We start from the raw sequence: 19,172 nt of genomic DNA on the forward strand, positions 1-19,172 counted from the left end.
TGCATGGCTTGGGGTAGTTTGGTAGAATGTTATGCAATTTTTATGTCTCTGAAAATCTTTTATTCTTAGATGGGAAAAAGAATTTTGTGAAATTATTGTGCAATTTGAATTTGAAAAAATATTGTTTTGTTCTTCTCTCTACTTTATCATTGGATTATAGAGAGAAAAATTAAGTCTCTAAAATCCTGTTTTGAGGGATTTTGACTCATAGGTTTTAGCTTGGTTGCTGATTGAACTACTTTTTTTACTTTTTAATTTATTTAATTTTATTTAATTTATTGTAAATATCAGATTGCTTTTATTTACCCACTTTGAAATAAATATTGTTTACCCTCTTTAAAATAAATATTCTAAAACATTTAATCTACTGATGTCTCATTTAACGTAATTTTATTGGTTTCCATTTTTATAAGTTACCAGTAACCACTGCATTTTCTAACCTCGGCTTATACTCGGGTCAATAAGTTTTCCCAGTTTTTGTGCCAAAAAAATGGTGCCTCGGCTTATACTCGGGTCGGCTTATACTCGAGTATATACGGTAATAAAAAAAATTGTTGCATTTATAAATAGGTGTTAACAATATTGATCGGCCTTATTAATCTTGTTTTTAACATATATGTACTGGGCATCCTCTTTGATCCACAGCTTACATTAGAGAACCATGTTTCAGCTGTGCCGAGGGGGGCGTTTGCCCAGGTTCGCCTGGTGCACCAGTTGCGGCCCTATCTGGACCAGGACTCACTGCTCACAGTCACTCATGCCCTCATCACCTCGAGGTTCGACTACTGTAATGCTCTCTACATGGGGCTACCTCTGAAGAGTGTTCGGAAACTTCAGATCGTGCAGAATGCAGCTGCGAGAGCAATAATGGGCTTCCCTAGGTATGCCCATGTTACACCAACACTCTGCAGTCTGCATTGGTTGCCGATCAGTTTCTGGTCACAATTCAAAGTGTTCTGGTCACAATTCAAAGTGTTCGTTATGACCTATAAAGCCCTTCATGGCATCGGACCAGAATATCTCCGGGACTGCCTTCTGCCGCACAAATCTCAGTGACCGGTTAGGTCCCTGAGTTGACCTTCTCCGGGTCCCGTTGATGAAACAATGTTGTCTGGTGGGTCCCAGGGGAAGAGTCTTCTCTGGTGGCCCCGACCCTCTGGAATCAACTCCCCCCGGAGATTAGGACTGCCCCCCCCCCTGCCTTTTGCAAACTCCTCAAAACTCACCTTTGTCGTCAGACATGGGGTAATTGATTCCCCTGGGCTGCCTCCGCTTTACGCATGGTCTGTATGAGATGTATGATTGTTTTTATATTAAGGGTTTTTAATTGTTTTAGTGTTGGATTTGTATTGTTTTTGTTGTGAGTCGCTCCGAGTCCCCGGAGTTAGGTGGCATACAAATGTAATTAATAATAATAATAATAATATTAGCGTGAGACTATTTAGAAAATCACACTTGAGGACATGATCACCTTTTTTCTTTTGGTTTGTTCAATGCATTTAGGTTGAAAATGCTGAGCAAGTTGTGTTATAATGAGTAAGATGTATTTATTCTGGCACTTACAGTATTTGTTTTTTGAGTTTATTGTTGCATAGAAATGTTAAATAAGTTGTAATTTTAAAAGAAAAAAGGAAGAAACTCACACAAACATAAAACCAGATGATTCAATGCTTTAAAATGTTTTTAAAAATTGAAGGGGTTAGGGTCTGTTCTGCCTGGCCTCGAGCCACCAAGGAAAAAAGTAATTAATCAAACACACACAAAAAGCAGGCTTGTAAAAATAAAGCAATGATTATCCTTTATATTCAGAAAACTGCAAACCACAGAGTTTCAGAGCAATTGTTAGTTTAAAAAGTCAATAGGTCATAATAAATTACTCCAGTCGGTTCAGGAGCCCTTCAGACTTACGTCAGTCAGAAATAACTCACAAATAATAATAATAATAATAATAATAATAATTATTATTATTATTATTATTATTATTATTATTATTTATTAGATTTTTATGCTGCCCCTTGACGTTTTGAATGTCAAAATGTCCAGAAAGCCACAACAAACACCAAACCACAATTCATCAAACTTTCTTCAACACTGAACAATAGACTCCCACACAAATCACTCCAACCTTCCCTTTTTTCAAGGTTCCAGCAGTGTAATTAAATCTTATCACCTGCGACCTATAATTTGTTCCTGCGTTTGCGCAGCTGCTCTTGTCTTCCCAGCATTCTCTGCACCCAAGCATTAAGAATATGGTTGTTAATTAACTCTTCCCCTTCTGATTCAGGTGAATCTCTGGCTGGAGATCTGACTGACTCCCTTCTCCTCTCTATCTCTCCAGTCCCTTCCTGCTCCCTTTCTCGCCCTGTCTTTGCTTCTGGTTCACTGTCTGATTCGTCCTCCAGCCAGACTGGGCGTCTGTAAACAGACAGCTCCCACTCTGTTAAAAATCAGCCACCACAGGAGCTGATCTGAAGCCAACCACAACAGGGTCCTAAGTTGAATCCCTGTACAAATATAGCCAAGAACACAAGTAACACACATGCATTTTTTCACAATTTTAAAACATACTTTTTTTCACAATTGCACATCAAAAATTTGAATTTGATTTCTTCAAAACAAAATATAAAGAAACACAGACTTGTGACATATCAAATGAAAGCCGGTACCGTTCTGAGAAAAATGATGCCTCTCCCACCTCTTTATCTTAATTCTAGCCCAAATGTAAAGCCTTATGAGGCCAAAATTTGTGCTTTTTCAAAACTTTAGAAGTCTGTAAAAAATTAACTGATGAAAAAAAAATCAAAACTTTTAATTTGTAATTAACTGAAGTAGTACTTCATTTAAAAAAATCTAAAGATGTCAGATAAAAAAAATCATATTTGGATCATTTGATATGGAATGACCCTAATGTAGACTTCTATATGAATGTCCAGAGGAATCTGCCATTTTTCTTCTTTATACCAATATCCCAGAAACATGGTTTTTCAAATTATGATTATTAGCTGTTGAACTAAAGAGCAAATATTTCAGCACAACATTAAGATAATTAGATTTCATCCCTGAATGCTATTTTATTCATCTATTTTTTTCAGCATTTAGCTCTAGCAGTGAAGTTCCTTATGTCCTATGTGATTGCTGACAAACCCCAAGATATTGAGATAAAATTGGCAAGGCTAGAATTTGAATCTTTGGAAGCACTGAAACAACAGGTAAGATTTCTGATATAGGCAATACAAATGCAGAAAGCTGTGCTGTTTTTAGTCTGTAGAGATTCTGCCGCACGAATCCCAGCGACCGATAAGGTCCCACAGAGTTGGCCTTCTCCAGGTCCCGTCGACTAAACAATGTCATTTGGTGGGATCCAGGGGAAGAGTCTTCTCTGTGGCGGCCCCGACCCTATGGAACCAACTCCCCCCAGATATCAGAGTTGCCCCCACCCTCCTTGCCTTTCGTAAGGTCTTAAAAACCCACCTCTGTCGTCAGGCATGGAGGAATTGAAATATTCCCTTCCCCATGGCTTATAAAATTTATGTATGGTATGACTGTATGTATGACTGATCTCTTAAATTGGGGTTTTTAGATTTTTTTAATATTAGATTTGTTTACGTTGTCTTTTTACTGTTGTTAGCCGCCCCGAGTCTGCGGAGAGGGGCGGCATACAAATCTAATAAATAAATAATAAATAAATAAATTCTCATATATTGTTTTTTGTAATTAATTAAATTGACACTCATTTGTTTAAAATGTATACAATGACCATAGCTGTTCATTTTTTTATTTTTAAATTATAATCTTAATTTATAATACATATCTGTGTACATATTTGTACATGTACATGTATATGTCTCCTCTTCAATCTTCTTATAACATTAGGTACATATTAGGTACAGTGATTAGAATGCAATATTGCAGGCTGACTGCCCACAGTCAGAAGTTCAATCCCAGCTCAAGGTTGACTCAGCCTTCCTTCCTTCCGAGGTCAGTAAACTGAGAACCCAGTTTGTTGGTGGCAATATGCTGGTTATCTAAATTACTCAGTAAAGCACTATGGGGTGTTATGTAAGTCTAAATATTATTTCTCTTGCTAATGACATTTGGCATGTAATGTATTCTTAACAAGTCAAAAGTAAAAATTCATTCAATAAAAATTGCCTTGGATGCCACAATCTTTCCCATTAACTTTTCTTTGGATTGTTAGACAATGTTCCCTTGATTTTCTTAGCTATTTTTATTAAATATTCATTGAGGCACTGCCACTGTAACAATTTGGCTAATCTAACAAAATTTTCATTATATAGGGCAAAAGAACATCTAATCCAATCCTCACATTTCTTCCATCTCTGTTTCCGTGTTCAGTATGATCACTTGTGTTATAGAGAAAATGTTACTGTAGTGTAGGGCAAAATATTAAAATTCTATTTGAGCTACATGTATGCAGTGTGTGGTATGTGCAAAACACACAATCCAAGTAATGCTTGAATATAATGTGTTGAAGTTAAAATTTGCTTCTCTCATATACAATTAGTGAGAAGAAATAGTAACTAGATAGTAGTTTACATGCCATACAGAAAAGAAAATATTAACTATACTGAAGCTATTCCTTTTATTCTGTGAATATATATATATATATGTATTCATTAAGAATAAATGCATAGAAATGATAGATAGATAGATAGATAGATAGATAGATAGATAGATACAAATCTGCCCCAATTAAACCTTAATTGTTAACATAAATTGTTTTAATACATTTTAACTTGCAGTAAACTTTCACAACTTTTACTTTTATATGAATCATCCCTCATAATTAAAAACTTTTTATTTTTATCCCTTTTCATAATCCAGAAATCAGCAATATGGAACTTATGGACACTATGTTAGACATGTCCCTTGTGATTGATAATCTTCAAATTACATTTTTAAAAATTATTATTAAAATAATTATCAGTCTAACAGTTACAGAATAACAGTAATCAATAATATTATTAATTAGTCAATAATACTAACAATTCAATAAGATAAGTAAGAGGAGATAATAATGAAAATCAAATTAAGAGATCAATCAATAACAATTAGTAAAAGTTCATATATAATTCATCACTTAATATAGAAAGTATTAATCAATTGAACAGTTGACAATTACATAGTCTGAAAGTATAAATTTCCCTAGTTCTACTTTAAGTAACTTTAGTATCAGAATATCTAAGTATTATTTATCTCAAATATATTTATGTTAAATATGTTAAATATTGTTTAAACGAGTAAGTAATAAGTTGTAATATTTATTTTTTTATTTTATTTATTTATTGGATTTGTATGCTGCCCCTCTCATTGCTAAATGAGCAGAAAATACAGTAAATACTATTTCAGAGTGAGAAAGAGAAAAAAAGTTGAGATTAATAGGTATTTCAAGTGTATAAATATATCAAGTAGTCAGATGTCAGTGTATAGCTTTTATACCTCCATAGATTTTTCTGCAGTCTTCTATCTCCTATATGAATCAGATGTCAAAATGTCCAGAATATCCTGTATCCAGAGTCCAATATCTAAGCTCACATTGTTTACAGAGTTTATTAAGAGTTAAATGACTTGTAAGATCAAAAATCCCAGGTCTTTTCTAAGAGTTCACATGATCTTCATGCAATCTTCTGAGAATTTCAAAGTTCTGAACCAAATAAATCCAAATTATTAAGTGCTCTTGGTGGGCAATGTTCTCCTTATTCTTATTTATCCCCAGCACAGGCTTTCGATTTTGCAAAGTCACTTCTAGGCCGCTCCCTTTTTTTCCCTTCAACGTCCGAAAACCATTCAAAAGAAATCCACCTTGCCCTTTGCTGCACATCTGTTGTCCGATGTTGTTAATCAAACCAATCCAAATCCGATGTTGATGTTAAGGGGAAAGGGTCTATAGTCTGTCTCCTATCACCAAGCTCTGATCTCCTAGCTCCGATTCATTCATCCGCCAATACAACCTTTCCACAACATTTAACAGTGCAATGGCCGCTGAGATATCCTTCAAAACTTCCAATAATATTCAACAGATTGTCCCAATCAGGTAGCAACAGGGACTCTTCTCTCCAATTCTCTCTGCTGTTGCCAAAACACGATCCATGCCCTTCCACCAATCCACAATCTCGGCAGTTACTGTCTCTTATCAAGCTTGATTTTAGCTGCTATTCTCGCTTCCCCTTTAAATGTCAGGCGGCCACGTCTCTGGATTGGCACAGGCCGATCTCTTCGGCTCCAGCCCTGAGGCTATTTCCCGCTCCCCGGGAGATTGCCTTACCACCACGGATACACAGGAATTTCCTCTTCAAGCTGCAAATCCCTCCAGGCTGCAACTGCCTTAACGGCAACCAAAAAAGCCCAAAAACGGAGAACAACCCCGAGAGCTCCCCGGAGGCTGCTCCGCTGCAACGTGATGTCAAATCGGAAGTCTGGCCATATCTATTCTTGACCAGTTATGGTGTGGGTTAGAATAGTATGTGTATTGTTGTGCTGTTTTATGTTTCTCCGTCCAAGCATCTTTTAAGCCCAATTCATCATACATTTCCCAGAAGTACTTGAGCAATTTGTTTTTGCTTTATCTTATTTTTTAACTTTTGTAATCTAGTGACTTATTTGCTATAGCATTGAAATCACCTTGGATTATTAAATTCTCTAATTCTATAATTTTTTTCATGAAGTTTTTTGTAGAATTCTTTTTGTTTTTCATTTGGGACATAGATTGTTATCAGATTTAAATATTTTTGTTGAATTTCCAGTTCTATTATTAATATTCTACCTTCTTTGTATATCTCTTTTGAATTGACTGATTTTTTCACCTACATTGCAACACCACATTTTTTGCTCTGCCAATGAAGTGTAGAGATTTCCCAATTTTGCATTTTCTATTAATCTTTTATTCTGTTTATTGATACATAGTTCTTGCAAGGCGATCACATCGTTTGGTAATTTGTTTAGTTTTGTAAATAGTAGTCTTCTTTTTTGGGTTATTAGTCCATTTATGTTGATTAATATTATATTTAATTCTTCTGATATTCTTATTTATAGTATTTGTAGTATCTTGCTTGATATCTTGGCTCTCGTAGCTTTTTTTGTTGAATCTTTTCTTGCTGTTCTAATTTTCTTTCCTTTTCTTTCTGTTTTTTTCCTGTTGCAACTTATTTGTCTACCTTCTGCTTGCTTCTTCTAATTCCTCTCTGCTCCCCTTACTTTCTTTGCTTGGTAATTTTTCCAATCCTAACCTTTTTTCTTCACAAAAGTTTCTTGCTTCTTCCACGGTTTCTATTCTGATTTTCTTTCCTTGCCATGTTACAATCATGCCTTCTGGTACCAGCCATCTGAACATTATATTATCTTTAATCAATCTCTTGGTTAAAAATGGATATTGTCTTCTCTTTTCTCTTATTCTGCGTGGTAGCTGTTTCAATATTATGATTTCTTTGCCCTTGTAAGTAATTGTTTGATTTCACGACCATTTATAGATGTCATCTCTTATAGCTCTTCTTGCGAATTTTATATGAACTTCCCTTGGTAAATGGTGCCTCCTTGCAAAATTTGTATGCACCCTGTAAAGTTCATTGACTTCATGTATTATCTCTTGTGGATCTATTTGTAGAATTTCAGCCAATATCTCTATCATCCTGTCTCCTAACTTCTTTTCCTTTTCTTCTACTATATTCTGGAAGTGCAAGCTATATGATGCATGCTCCATCTCTAGTTTCTTCTAAATTTCTTGTTGATACATCAATTTTCTCTTTAGTCACTTCTATTTTCTGTTTGACTTTCTCTACCTTATCTTCTATTTTTTTCATTTTCTGTTCATTTTCCAATAGTGTTTGTTGGATATCTACATTTTTTTCATCCATACCTTTAACTTTTTCTTTTAGATCGCCCATCTCTGCTTTTAGTTCTGTATGCTGCTGTTTTGCTTCTTCTCTGTTACTTTCTAATGTTATCTGAGATTTGGCCATTGCATTTGGATTAGCATCTCCTGGATTGATTGTAAGCTAGTCATTGATCCAGATTTTCCTTTAGACAGCATCGTATCTAATGTTCTCTGGTGTGAAGGCAATTCCTGAGATGTCAGTGTAATATTCGAGGGTTGATTTTAACCAATTATTGTTAATTGGTTAAAAACATTGGTCATGTTGAATGAACTTTGCAGATTATTCCACAGTATCACATATTTCTTAGTTCAATATTTTCTTAACCCATAATAAATACAAAAAAAGGTTCTATTTCGAAGCAAATCTTATTATCAACTAGTAAATAAATTAATGTTACAATATATTAAATACTATTAATTATAAACTCTATTAGTTGTATATAGTAATTAAGTGCTTATTTGATATTTCTGAATAGTCTAATTTCTAAATTACTCTCTATATAGTACTAAATATTTTGTAATTACTAGTTGTATATAGATTTTACAATAATAACTAATATAATAAATAATCTTAAGTAAGCATCAAAATCCTATTAATATGCCAATAATCTAAAGTAGATATAAATTTTATATAGGAAGAAAATAGATTTTTAAAAGTAAAGAGGGAAAGGAGAGAAAAGAGAAAAAGAAAAAGGAAGCAAAAGCTATAATATAAGAAAAAGGGGAAGACAATTATCAGACAGCAGTGCTAACCAAGCAAAATTATCAACTTTAGAAGCGCCAGGGGGAAGGAAGTTGTTTTAGCAGTCTTTCATTATTGAATAACAGCAACCATAGAAAAAAGAAAGAGAAAGAAAAAAAAAGTAATAATAATAATAATAATAATAATAATAATTTATTAGATTTGTATGCCGCCCCTCTCTGCAGCAATTTCGCTGAGGCTTCCCTCGCTGGGAAACCCCATCTCCGGACTTCCGTTGCCAGTGAAGCGCCCGTTTTTGCGATGCTGGGATTCCCCTGCTGGGATTCCCCTGCAGCATCGCAAAAATGCAGAAGTCCGGAGGTGGGGTTTCCTGTGGAGGGGAGCCTCAGGGGAATCCCACCAGCGTGAAAATGGGCGCTACGGCTGGCAAAAGGGGTGAATTTTGGGCTTGCACGCATTAATCGCTTTTCCATTGATTCCTATGGGAAACATTGTTTCGCCTTACGAAGTTTTCACCTTACAAACCTCGTCCTGGAACCAATTAAGTTTGTAAGACAGGGTATCACTGTACGTCTATTTGGTATATCTGCATGGAGATCCACCATATTAAGTATTTAAATGTAACATCCTGCTATTTCCAATCCCATTTGTTAATTGCATATTGAAATCTCCTACCAAAAATGTTGTGCCCTCCATAAAGATATCCAACTTCCCCTTTGTGTTTATTATAAATTGTTTTGTTTTTGCATGCCGCCAATGTCAATTTCTTTTGATTTATTTTCCCTTTAACAAACAACCACCTCCCTTCTCTATCTTTCTAAATCACAACATCCTCAAATAAAACCCTCTGATGAATAAGAATCGCAGTATCTCTACTATTTTGGTTCCTCGAGATTCATATACCCATTTCCAATTTCTATCATTAACCAATTTATCCCTTCCTCCCCGTCTTTTATGTGTTTCTGTCAAAATCATAATATCCACCTTATTTTCCTTAGCCATTTTCAATATCCTATTACGTTTCAAATCCAATCCCAAACCATTCACATTTAAAACCATTATAACACACTCACTCATAATATACAAAAATAATCCTTTCCCCCTCTTGTTTTGCTCTTGGTTTACTTATTTTCCCCTTCCTCACTACAATCACCCCACTCAAGGTGCCTCCCCCATTCTCCCCCCGCCAAGAAGGGGGGGGCAAGAAAAACCCTTGTCCAATCATGAGGCACCTCTGCTGATTATGTTCCTACATTGCTGTGCTCCACTTTTAACTTGTTGCTTTAATTTCTAAATTTTTCCAGCTGACTCATCTCGTTTTTAAACTATTTTAATATTTATTTATTTATTTATTTATTCATTCATTCATTCCAATACACAATGAGGGTTTTAGTGGGTGTATATATATGTGTGTGTGTGTGTGTGTGTGTGTGTCAAATGTTTTTAGCTGAAATTTTAAAATTAAGGGAGACTAGGATGGTACCATTTCGGCCTTGTTCTGGCCTCATCAGCTAGCCACACCCTGCCTTACTGGGATTCGATCTGGCAGCCTCTGCCTATTAAGGCAGAGAATTAGCAGTTGAGCCACCAGACCTTGATCCCTCCAGCTCTGTACCAGGGAGGGGCTATATGTTTTTTTATGTCGGATCACCCTGGTATATTGAAGGAACGTCACAGCTCCTTTTTGCCTCTAGGCCCAACCCAGGACCATTTCAAGGCAGTTAATTTATTCATAGCCGACAACTATATTCTGTATGTGTCAAATGTTTTTAGCTGAAATTTTAAAATTAAGGGAGATTAGGATGGTACCATTTTGGCCTTGTTCTGGCCTCATCAGCTAGCCACACCCTTCCTTACTGGGATTCGATCTGGCAGCCTCTGCCTTGTAAGGCAGAGAATTAGCAGTTGAGCCACCAGACCTTGATCCCTCCAGCTCTGTACCAGGGAGGGGCTATATGTTTTTTTATGTTGAATCATATATATATATACACATAGTAAAATACATGATGAAGGTTATAGAGGAGATACTCATAGTAAAATATATCTATGAAAGAATAGAAAAGAAGATATAGTAATAGAACATAATGAAAGAATAGAAGAAGAGATATAGGAATAGAAGAAAGGTATAGGAGATATAGGAGAGCAATAGGACATGGGACGGAAGGCACTCTAGTGAACTTGAATTTGCCCCTTACTGACCCCTTAGGAATCTGGATAGGTCAACCATAGATAATCTTTCTAAGGGTAAATTGTTGGGGGTTTGGGGATGATACTATGGAGTCCGGTAATGAGTTCCACACTTCGACAACTCGGTTACTGAAGTCATATTTTTTACAGTCAAGTTTGGAGCAGTTAATATTAACTTTTAATCTGTTGTGTGCTCTTGTGTTGTTGTGGTTGAAGCTGAAGTAACCACTGACAGGCAGGACATTGCAGCATATGATCTTGTGGGCAATACTTAGATCTTGTTTAAGGCGTCTTAGTTCTAGGCTTTCTAAGCCCAGGATTGAAAGTCTAGTCTCATAGGGTATTCTGTTTCGAGTGGAGGAGTGAAGGGCTCTTCTGGTGAAGTATCTTTGGACATTTTCAAGGGTGTTGATGTCTGAGATGCAATATGGGTTCCAAACGGATGAGCTGTATTCGAGGATGGGTTTGGCAAAAGTTTTGTAAACTCTGGTAAGTAGTGTGAGATTGCCAGAGCAGAAGCTACATAGGATTAGGTTTACAACTCTTGAAGCCTTCTTGGCTATGTTGTTGCAGTGGGCTTTGGCACTTAAATCTCTTGTTGTTAGTATACCGAGGTCTTTAACCGAGTGGGGATTATCTGTGATAATTTGATTATTCAGTTTGTATTTGGAGTTCAGATTCTTTTTCCCAATGTATAGGACAGAGGATTTGCTAGTTGAGATTTGGAGTTGCCATGTGTTAGACCACTCAGAAACAGAGTTCAGGTCTTTTTGGAGAGTAGTTGTGTTATCGGTGGTGTTGAAGAGTTTTACATCATCGGCGAAGAGGACACAGTTGCTTGTGATGTAATCACAAAGGTCATTGATGTAGAGAATGAAGAGCTTTGGTCCCAGTACACTACCTTGGGGAACACCACTTTTAACTGGGACGGGGGTGGATATGGTGCTTCCTATTTTGACCACTTGTTGTCTGTTTGATAGGAATGCTGTAATCCAGCTGTGGAGGGATCCTGAGATGCCATAAGATTTGAGTTTTAGGAGTAGTTTGTCATGGACCACTGAATCAAAGGCTTTGCAGAAGTCGATATAAATTGCATCTATAGATTTCCTTTGATCTAGATGAGTTGTCCATATATTTTTGCAGTGGAGGAGCTGCAGGTTGCAGGATAGTTTTTTTCTAAAACCAAATTGTTAGAGAGCAAATTATTAGTTTCTAGATGGAGAGTAATTAATTAGTTTATAATTGATTCGATGATTTTGCATGGGATGCAGCATCGTGAAATTGGTCTGTAGTTATCAACAAGAGAGGGGTCTCCTTTTTTGAAGATGGGAATGACCATTGTTTTTGACCATAGCTTAGAAAGTGTGCTGGTTCTGAAGGATTTTTCTAAAATTATGCTTAGTGTTTTAGCTATGGCAGAAGAGAGCTTTTTTAAGAAGTAAGCACAAAGACCATCTGGTCTGACTGATAGAGAAGGTTTAAGGTCACATAATGCTTTTTCAACTCGCTCTTCAGTGAAGTCTACTTGGGTTAGGTCAGTGAGGGAGTTTGAGGTGAGATTGATGAAATTGGGGGATGAGCCATTGCTGTTAACAAAGACAGAGCCAAAGAAAGAGTTGAGGAGGTTGGCTTTGAATGAATCATCGTGGTATTCTTTTTTGTTGGGACCTTTGAGAGGTGGGATAGGTCTAGAGTCTTTGAGTTTATTGTTGACAAAGTTGTAAAAAACTCTATTAGATTTGTTGTGTAGGAGGTTTTCCTCTTGTTTGCTGTAGTAGTTCAGGCATTCTGCTTTTATTTGATTGCAAATGCTTTTATATTGGCTTTTGAAGTTGGAAACTTGTCCTTTTTTGTTTTTCCTCCAGAGAGATTTTTTTCCTGTTTGTAATTTTCTTATTGAGATGGGGAAGTTATTTTTTTTGTTTATGGTACATGTTAGAAGTACATGAAGTCTGATGATAATTTTCATTTTGAGTAGGAATGTGTTGTAGTGGTCATCAGTAGTGTAGCATTCAGAGAATAGAGTTTTCCAGTTTAATGTTGAGAAGTGGGCTTCAATGAGTTCGTAGTTCGCTTTTTTGAAATTGAATTTTGGTGTTGTATTATTTTGGTGGATCATAGTATGGCTTAGGTTGAGACTGAGGTTTATCATGCTGTGGTCGCTATTGGAAAATGGTTCTGTTATTTGTAACTCATATATTGCACTTTTGCTGTTGCAGAAGATGAGATCCAGACAGTTATCAAGTCTAGTATTGTTAGTTACTAGTTGGTTGAGTCCCAGATAGGTGACGGTATTATATATAGTAGAATGGATGGTTTCCATGCTGCATTCATTTAAGGACCAGTTAATGTCTGGTAGGTTGAGGTCTCCGAGGAAGATAATGGGGTATAGGCAGTTGGTTGCCCACATTAGTAATGTGGATAATTTGTTAGCATGTTCGATGTCGTAGTCCGGGTCTCTATAGCAGAGTAAGAAGCTAATTGTGGTATTTAGGGATAAATCACAGACAATAGTTTCGGGTACCGATAGATCTTGTGCAACTTTGAGGATTTTTAAGTTGAGCGATTTTTTTGTAGAATATAGCTACTCCGCATCCTCTGCGGGATTCACAGTCAGAGCGGAAAACATGGTAGTTTTTTTATGTGATAATGGAGTCTGGGTAGGAAGCATTTAACCATGTTTCGCATATAAAAATTATATCAAAGTTGGAGGTGTCAAGTAGAAGGAGGAATTCAGACATCTTGTTGACTAAACTTCTAGCATTTAATAGTTTACATTTGAGACTGATCTTGTGTTGGGGATTGGTTTTGGGGTGGTTAGAGGAAGTAAGGGGCATGCTTTCCTATTCTTTGTTTGAGGTGGTAGGGATGTCCATTTGTTGTTGTGGGATGGTGGTCTGGCAGGTGTCAGTTTGATGTTGTGAGATGGTAGGTTGGGAGAAATTAGACCGGAAGATGTAGGGAGGATTATGGGTTTTGGGTTTGATGCATTCCGTGTGGTAATCTATGTAAAGGTTTGTTTCACCAAGTTCATAGCGTCTCTTGAGTTCTGGCCGTAGTTCGCGAGAGCGAATACATTGGAGGAGAGAAAGATCTGGTCTGGATCTGAGTTAGTTGAAAGACTTGTTATTTCTGGCAATGTGGTTAATGGTCTTGATGAATTGCTGTTTTATTTGTTCATTTTTGCCTACCACTTTGCAGAAGCGGGGGGAGGGCTATTGAACCATTGTTATACTTGTGCTCAGGTCCAATTCTGGTAACTTCCAAAATGTCTTCTTGGGCAATGGTTTGTGTATGTGAGTGATGGAGGTGGATGATGTTTCTTATTTTTGTTATATCTGATTCATGGCTTTCTTCAAGACCAAAGAGGATAGCATTCTGGCATTTTTGTTCACGTTCCATGGCATCCTTGACTAGGGTAGAGATATCAGTGGTAGATTTAGTGGGTTTTTAGAGTATTGGAAGTGGTTGAGGTTGAGGTTGAGGTGGTGAAGTGGTGAGTGGTATTTTGTCAGGTGGATTTGGATTAATCAGTGTTTGGATATTTTTCTCCATGGATGGAAGTCTTGATTCAATACTTTCTGTGAATGCTTGTTGGGTTTTGAGAAGTCTTGGTTCAATACTTTCTGTGAATGCTTGTTGGGTTTTGAGAAGTCTTGGTTCAATACTTTCTATGAATGCTTGTTGGGTTTTGATGGCTTATTTTAAGGTGTTAATCTCCTCAGACAAACTGCTGAGTATATTTAGCTTGGGGGTGCAGGATGAGCACATATAAAGAAATGAAGAATTTGCTTGAACAAAGGTGGCTATTGGATTAGTTATGTTTAGGCAAGACTGGTGTGTAGGAATTTTGCAGGATTGACATTTGATGTATTTATCAAGATCGTGTATAGCAGTGTTTCCCAACCTTTTTGGAGCCGCAGCACATTTTTCATATTTTCAAAATCCTGGGGAACATGGAGGGGGGGGCGCTAAAAAAAGTTTGGACAAAAAAAATATCTCTTCCTCCCTTTCGCTTTATTTCTCTCTCCCTCCCTCTTTCTCTCTCTTCCTTCCTTTCTCTCTCCATCCCTCTTTCTTTCTCTCTTCCTTCCTTCCTCTCATTCTGTCTCCTCCTTCCTCTCTCATCTCTTTCCTTCCTCTCCCTCCCTTTCTCTCTTTCCTTTCTCTCCCTCTTTCCTTCCTATCTCTCTTTCTTTCTCTCCCTCCTTCATTCAATTTTCTCTCCCTCCCTTTCTCTCTCTTTCCTTTCTCTCCCTCCCTTTCTCTTCCTTTTTCTCTATCCTTTCTAGTTCTTACTCTTTCTTTCTCTCCCTCCTTCATTCAATTTTCTCTCCCCCCCTTCCTCCCTCTTTCCTTTCTCCCCCGCCCTTTCTCTTCCTTTTTCTCTATCCTTTCTACTTCTTACTCTTTCTTTCTCTCCCTCCTTCATTCAATTTTCTCTCCCCCCCCTTCCTCCCTCTTTCCTTTCTCCCCCTCCCTTTCTCTTCCTTTTTCTCTATTCTTTCTACTTCTTACTCTTTCTTTCTCTCCCTCCTTCATTCAATTTTCTCTCCCTCCCTTTCTCTCTCTTTCCTTTCTCTCCCTCCCTTTCTCTTCCTTTTTCTCTATCCTTTCTACTTCTTACTCTTTCTTTCTCTCCCTCCTTCATTCAATTTTCTCTCCCTCCCTTTCTCTCTCTTTCCTTTCTACTTCTTACTCTTTCTTTCTCTCCCTCCTTCATTCAATTTTCTCTCCCCCTTCCTCCCTCTTTCCTTTCTCCCCCTCCCTTTCTCTTCCTTTTTCTCTATCCTTTCTACTTCTTACTCTTTCTTTCTCTCCCTCCTTCATTCAATTTTCTCTCCCTCCCTTTCTCTCTCTTTCCTTTCTACTTCTTACTCTTTCTTTCTCTCCCTCCTTCATTCAATTTTCTCTCCCTCCCTTTCTCTCTCTTTCCTTTCTCCCCCTCCCTTTCTCTTCCTTTTTCTCTATCCTTTCTACTTCTTACTCTTTCTTTCTCTCCCTCCTTCATTCAATTTTCTCTCCCTCCCTTTCTCTCTCTTTCCTTTCTCCCCCTCCCTTTCTCTTCCTTTTTCTCTATCCTTTCTACTTCTTACTCTTTCTTTCTCTCCCTCCTTCATTCAATTTTCTCTCCCTCCCTTACTCTCTCTTTCCTTTCTCTCCCTCCCTTGTTCTCCCCTGTGGCTGCCTGTGCCTGCCCTGCACCACCCAACACGGACGGACAGCCCCCGGTCGTCGGTTCGTCGCCCCCCACCCCCCCACGGAGGGAGATCAGGCTGGCGAGGGCGGTAGATCTGCGTCACCAGCCACTGGAGGGAGATCGGGCTGTCGGGGGTGGCGAATCCACCTCCCCAGCCGGGTGGAGGGAGATCGGGCTGGCGAGGGCGGTGGATCCGTGTCCCCAGCCGCGCGGAGGGAAATCCGGCAGGCGCGCCCCTGGAAAAGCCTACAGGGAACGGTGCCCGGGGCCGCTTTAGCCGCCCCCCCGCCATCTCCCCGCGACTGCCTGCGCCGCTGCAGCCGCCCCCCCGCTCCCACCGCCAGTGCCCTCCCGCCGGGCCCCAAAGGACACTTGCCGACGATGACACGGCCAGGTGTGCCGAAGACGACAACAGGGAAGTTTCAGCTGCTCGATGCCGCGGTTTCTGGCGCTCTCCTGCTGGGCCCCAAAGAAGGAAGGCGGGAAAAAGGCGCGAAGAATGGAGCTCTCCTTCTTCCTGCCTTCCTTCTTTGGGGCCCAGCAGGAGAGCGCCAGAAACCGCGGCATCGGGCAGGAGCCGAGAGGTCGGAGGCACCGCAGCGCCCCACCCAGGCGGCACACTAGTGTGCCGCGGCACACCGGTTGGGAAACGCTGGTGTATAGTGTCTTTGCATATGTTGCAACATAGAATGTTGTTTGAATCTTTTGAAAGAAGATTCTGTGTTTTCTTCTTCACTGGCATAGTTGGCCTCAGGTGTTTGTAGTTTTATTGTTTTATGGTATACTGAGTGGAGGGGCTTTAGTTACTGGATGCTTTAGAGTTTGGCTAGCCCTTGAGATGCTATGTAGATCTGAGGAAAGATGATGGGGGATCACGTGGGTTGGTGCTTTGTGTCCTCAGTAATGGCAGCAGTAAAAAAGAATGTAAAAAAGTATGTGATGGAGGTTCAAGTTGTGGCTACAGGGAGGAATTAGCTGTATCAACAAACTCTCTGAGGGATCACACCTTCCTTATTGTTTCTTTCAGGCTGGCTGCCAAGGAGGAAATTCTCCTTCCTTGTAATGTTAATTTCTTTCTTTCAGGCTGGCTGCCAGGGGAGAGTCAGGGGGGCTTCAGAGGATCAAAGCAATGAGGCTGGGGAAAACAGCTATTTTAGCCTATTCCCTCTGATTTTGAGAGTCCTCAGGTTGGAGTCCTTTCGCTAGCAGCTATACCGGGCTTTTGCAGAATCTTCCACTGCTCAGCTGGGACTCCAAGGTCAGACAATTTCTTCCTAATTCCGAGCTTCAAATGGACAGAGTGCTCAGCAGGGGATATTTCCAGGCAGGCAGGGGGATTCGTGATGGCTCCGCTGCTGTTTACAAACCTCGGATGGCACCAAGGATGAGAACAGGCAGGCTAAGCTCAGGCAGACTGCGTTGCAGTTCCAAGCCTCATATGGCAGCTCGGATGGGGACTGGGTTAGTCTCTGCAGGGGATTCGGCTGCTGGCGTTTGCTGAGGATGGTCCTGGGGTGCGCTGGGGTGAGTTTGCTGGGGCTGGAGGTCTTGGGGAGCGCTGGGGTTGATTAGGTGGGGGTTGTGATCCAGGGATGCGCTGGGACGGATTGAGGCTTCGTGGGTTTAATGGGCAGCAGGGTTCAATCACTTACGGTCTTGGGAAAGATTTTCAAGCACCCCCTCCACTTGTTGAAATCTTTGTTCAAAGCATCTAACAATCTGAAATAATTTAGTTTCATTTCAATTTTTCTGAGGTTAGGATCTGTTCCTTCCACCATTTTTTCTCTTTGTTAAGATTTATTGTACTCACTTTGTGATAGCGAAAAAAGGTCCATCTTCCCTTAGAGCCACAAATCTTAGATTCTCTTTGAACTTCTGTAATTGCTGTACAACTCTGCTTATCTTCAAGAGAGAATTATGATGTTTTGGGGGAGATTTTCTACTTTTTTCAATTTTTCATATCGGAGCTCTTGTAGGTACATCAAGAGCTGTCTGTGACGCATGCATAGTGGGTGGGTCATCCACAACCTTAGTCACCGAACTTGTAAGGTTGAAATTGTGGCACCACTGGGAAATCATATGATTGATAGTTGCCCCAAAATAACCGAGTCACTCATCCTTGGTCTGTCCTGACTAACAAGTAGGTCCTGACCATCACATGAGAAGACAGCTATTGGAAGCTAAAAATGGACATCAGACCGCTGCTCCCCCTCCCACAAACCAAGAACTGGCTCTCTTTAGGACCATGCAACCTCAGGCAAAGAGGAGTAGCCTCTGCCGTTGAGGCTCTGCCTGTCTGCCCAAGAATACCCAAAGAGTACAGAGTCTTAGCAGGAATTATGCTCCTCCCACATCGACTGACAGACTGTGCAATAGAATTTGTGCTGGGGAAAAGCTACCTAAGCGAAAAATGTATTCCATGACCCCTAAGGAGTCAAACCTTCAATACTAGAACAGCAAAAGAAATGAAGGACATCCTTGTCTTGTACCCATTCAGATTTCGCATGAGTTACACATAAGTCACAATTAATAATATTTTTTTCTTGCTGTGAGTTATATACAGTTTTGACTCCTTGAATAAAATTCCCACCAAAATCCAAAAAATAGACAATGGATGTGCTCATTCTGTAAAATGGAACAAAATGATACTGTAAGATGTATGTTTAATTGATTCATATCCATTTGCTATTTTGAACAATCAGTTGGTACAATAAATTAATATGTGTGATAAATACATACCCAGCTGTAAAAACTCAGAGACAGGCATATTTCCCAAATAATAGTTTATTGGGACATATAATGGCTCAAGCTTGGTGGAAAACTGGCTCCAAATTCCTGCTGGGTTTGCACCCAATTAAAATAAAAGTTTGTCTCTTCCAGTGATAGGCTCCTATGGGTATGATCAGGTATACAGAACTGGTAGAAAAATTTTGGTCAGGTACGCAGAACCGGTAGAAAAACTTTGGATTTTTTTATTTTTTTCCTTCTGGGCTCTGGGTATGTTTTTCCTATTGCAGTAAATGAAGTTAAATGTATATAATTTTAGAAGAGCTGTGTGTGTGTGCATGCGTGTGCGTGCATGTGTGCGTGTGTGTACATATACATACAGTTTATGTAGTAAATAATTTATAATTTTGTGTGCCTGTGTGTTATATGTATTTGCACATATGGCATATACAGTGATCCCCCGG

The 19,172-nt window shown here is 38.9% G+C and overlaps 1 protein-coding gene across 4 annotated transcripts in view; it reads left to right on the plus strand.

Moving 5' to 3' along the window:
• The window catches only part of ANO10 (anoctamin 10), a 154,431-nt gene that overhangs the window by 123,241 nt on the left and 12,018 nt on the right, over positions 1 to 19,172 (plus strand). For 3 of the 4 annotated variants that reach the window (XM_070730115.1, XM_070730119.1, XM_070730116.1), the window contains one exon: positions 3,093 to 3,209. The exons of the other annotated variant lie outside the window; for it this stretch is intronic. In XM_070730115.1, coding sequence (XP_070586216.1) covers positions 3,093 to 3,209 — 117 coding nt within the window. The remainder of the gene's footprint in view (positions 1 to 3,092; positions 3,210 to 19,172) is intronic. 4 annotated transcript variants of the gene reach the window in all.

Source organism: Erythrolamprus reginae, chromosome Z (genome assembly GCF_031021105.1).
Source record: "Erythrolamprus reginae isolate rEryReg1 chromosome Z, rEryReg1.hap1, whole genome shotgun sequence".
NCBI lineage: Eukaryota > Metazoa > Chordata > Lepidosauria > Squamata > Dipsadidae > Erythrolamprus > Erythrolamprus reginae.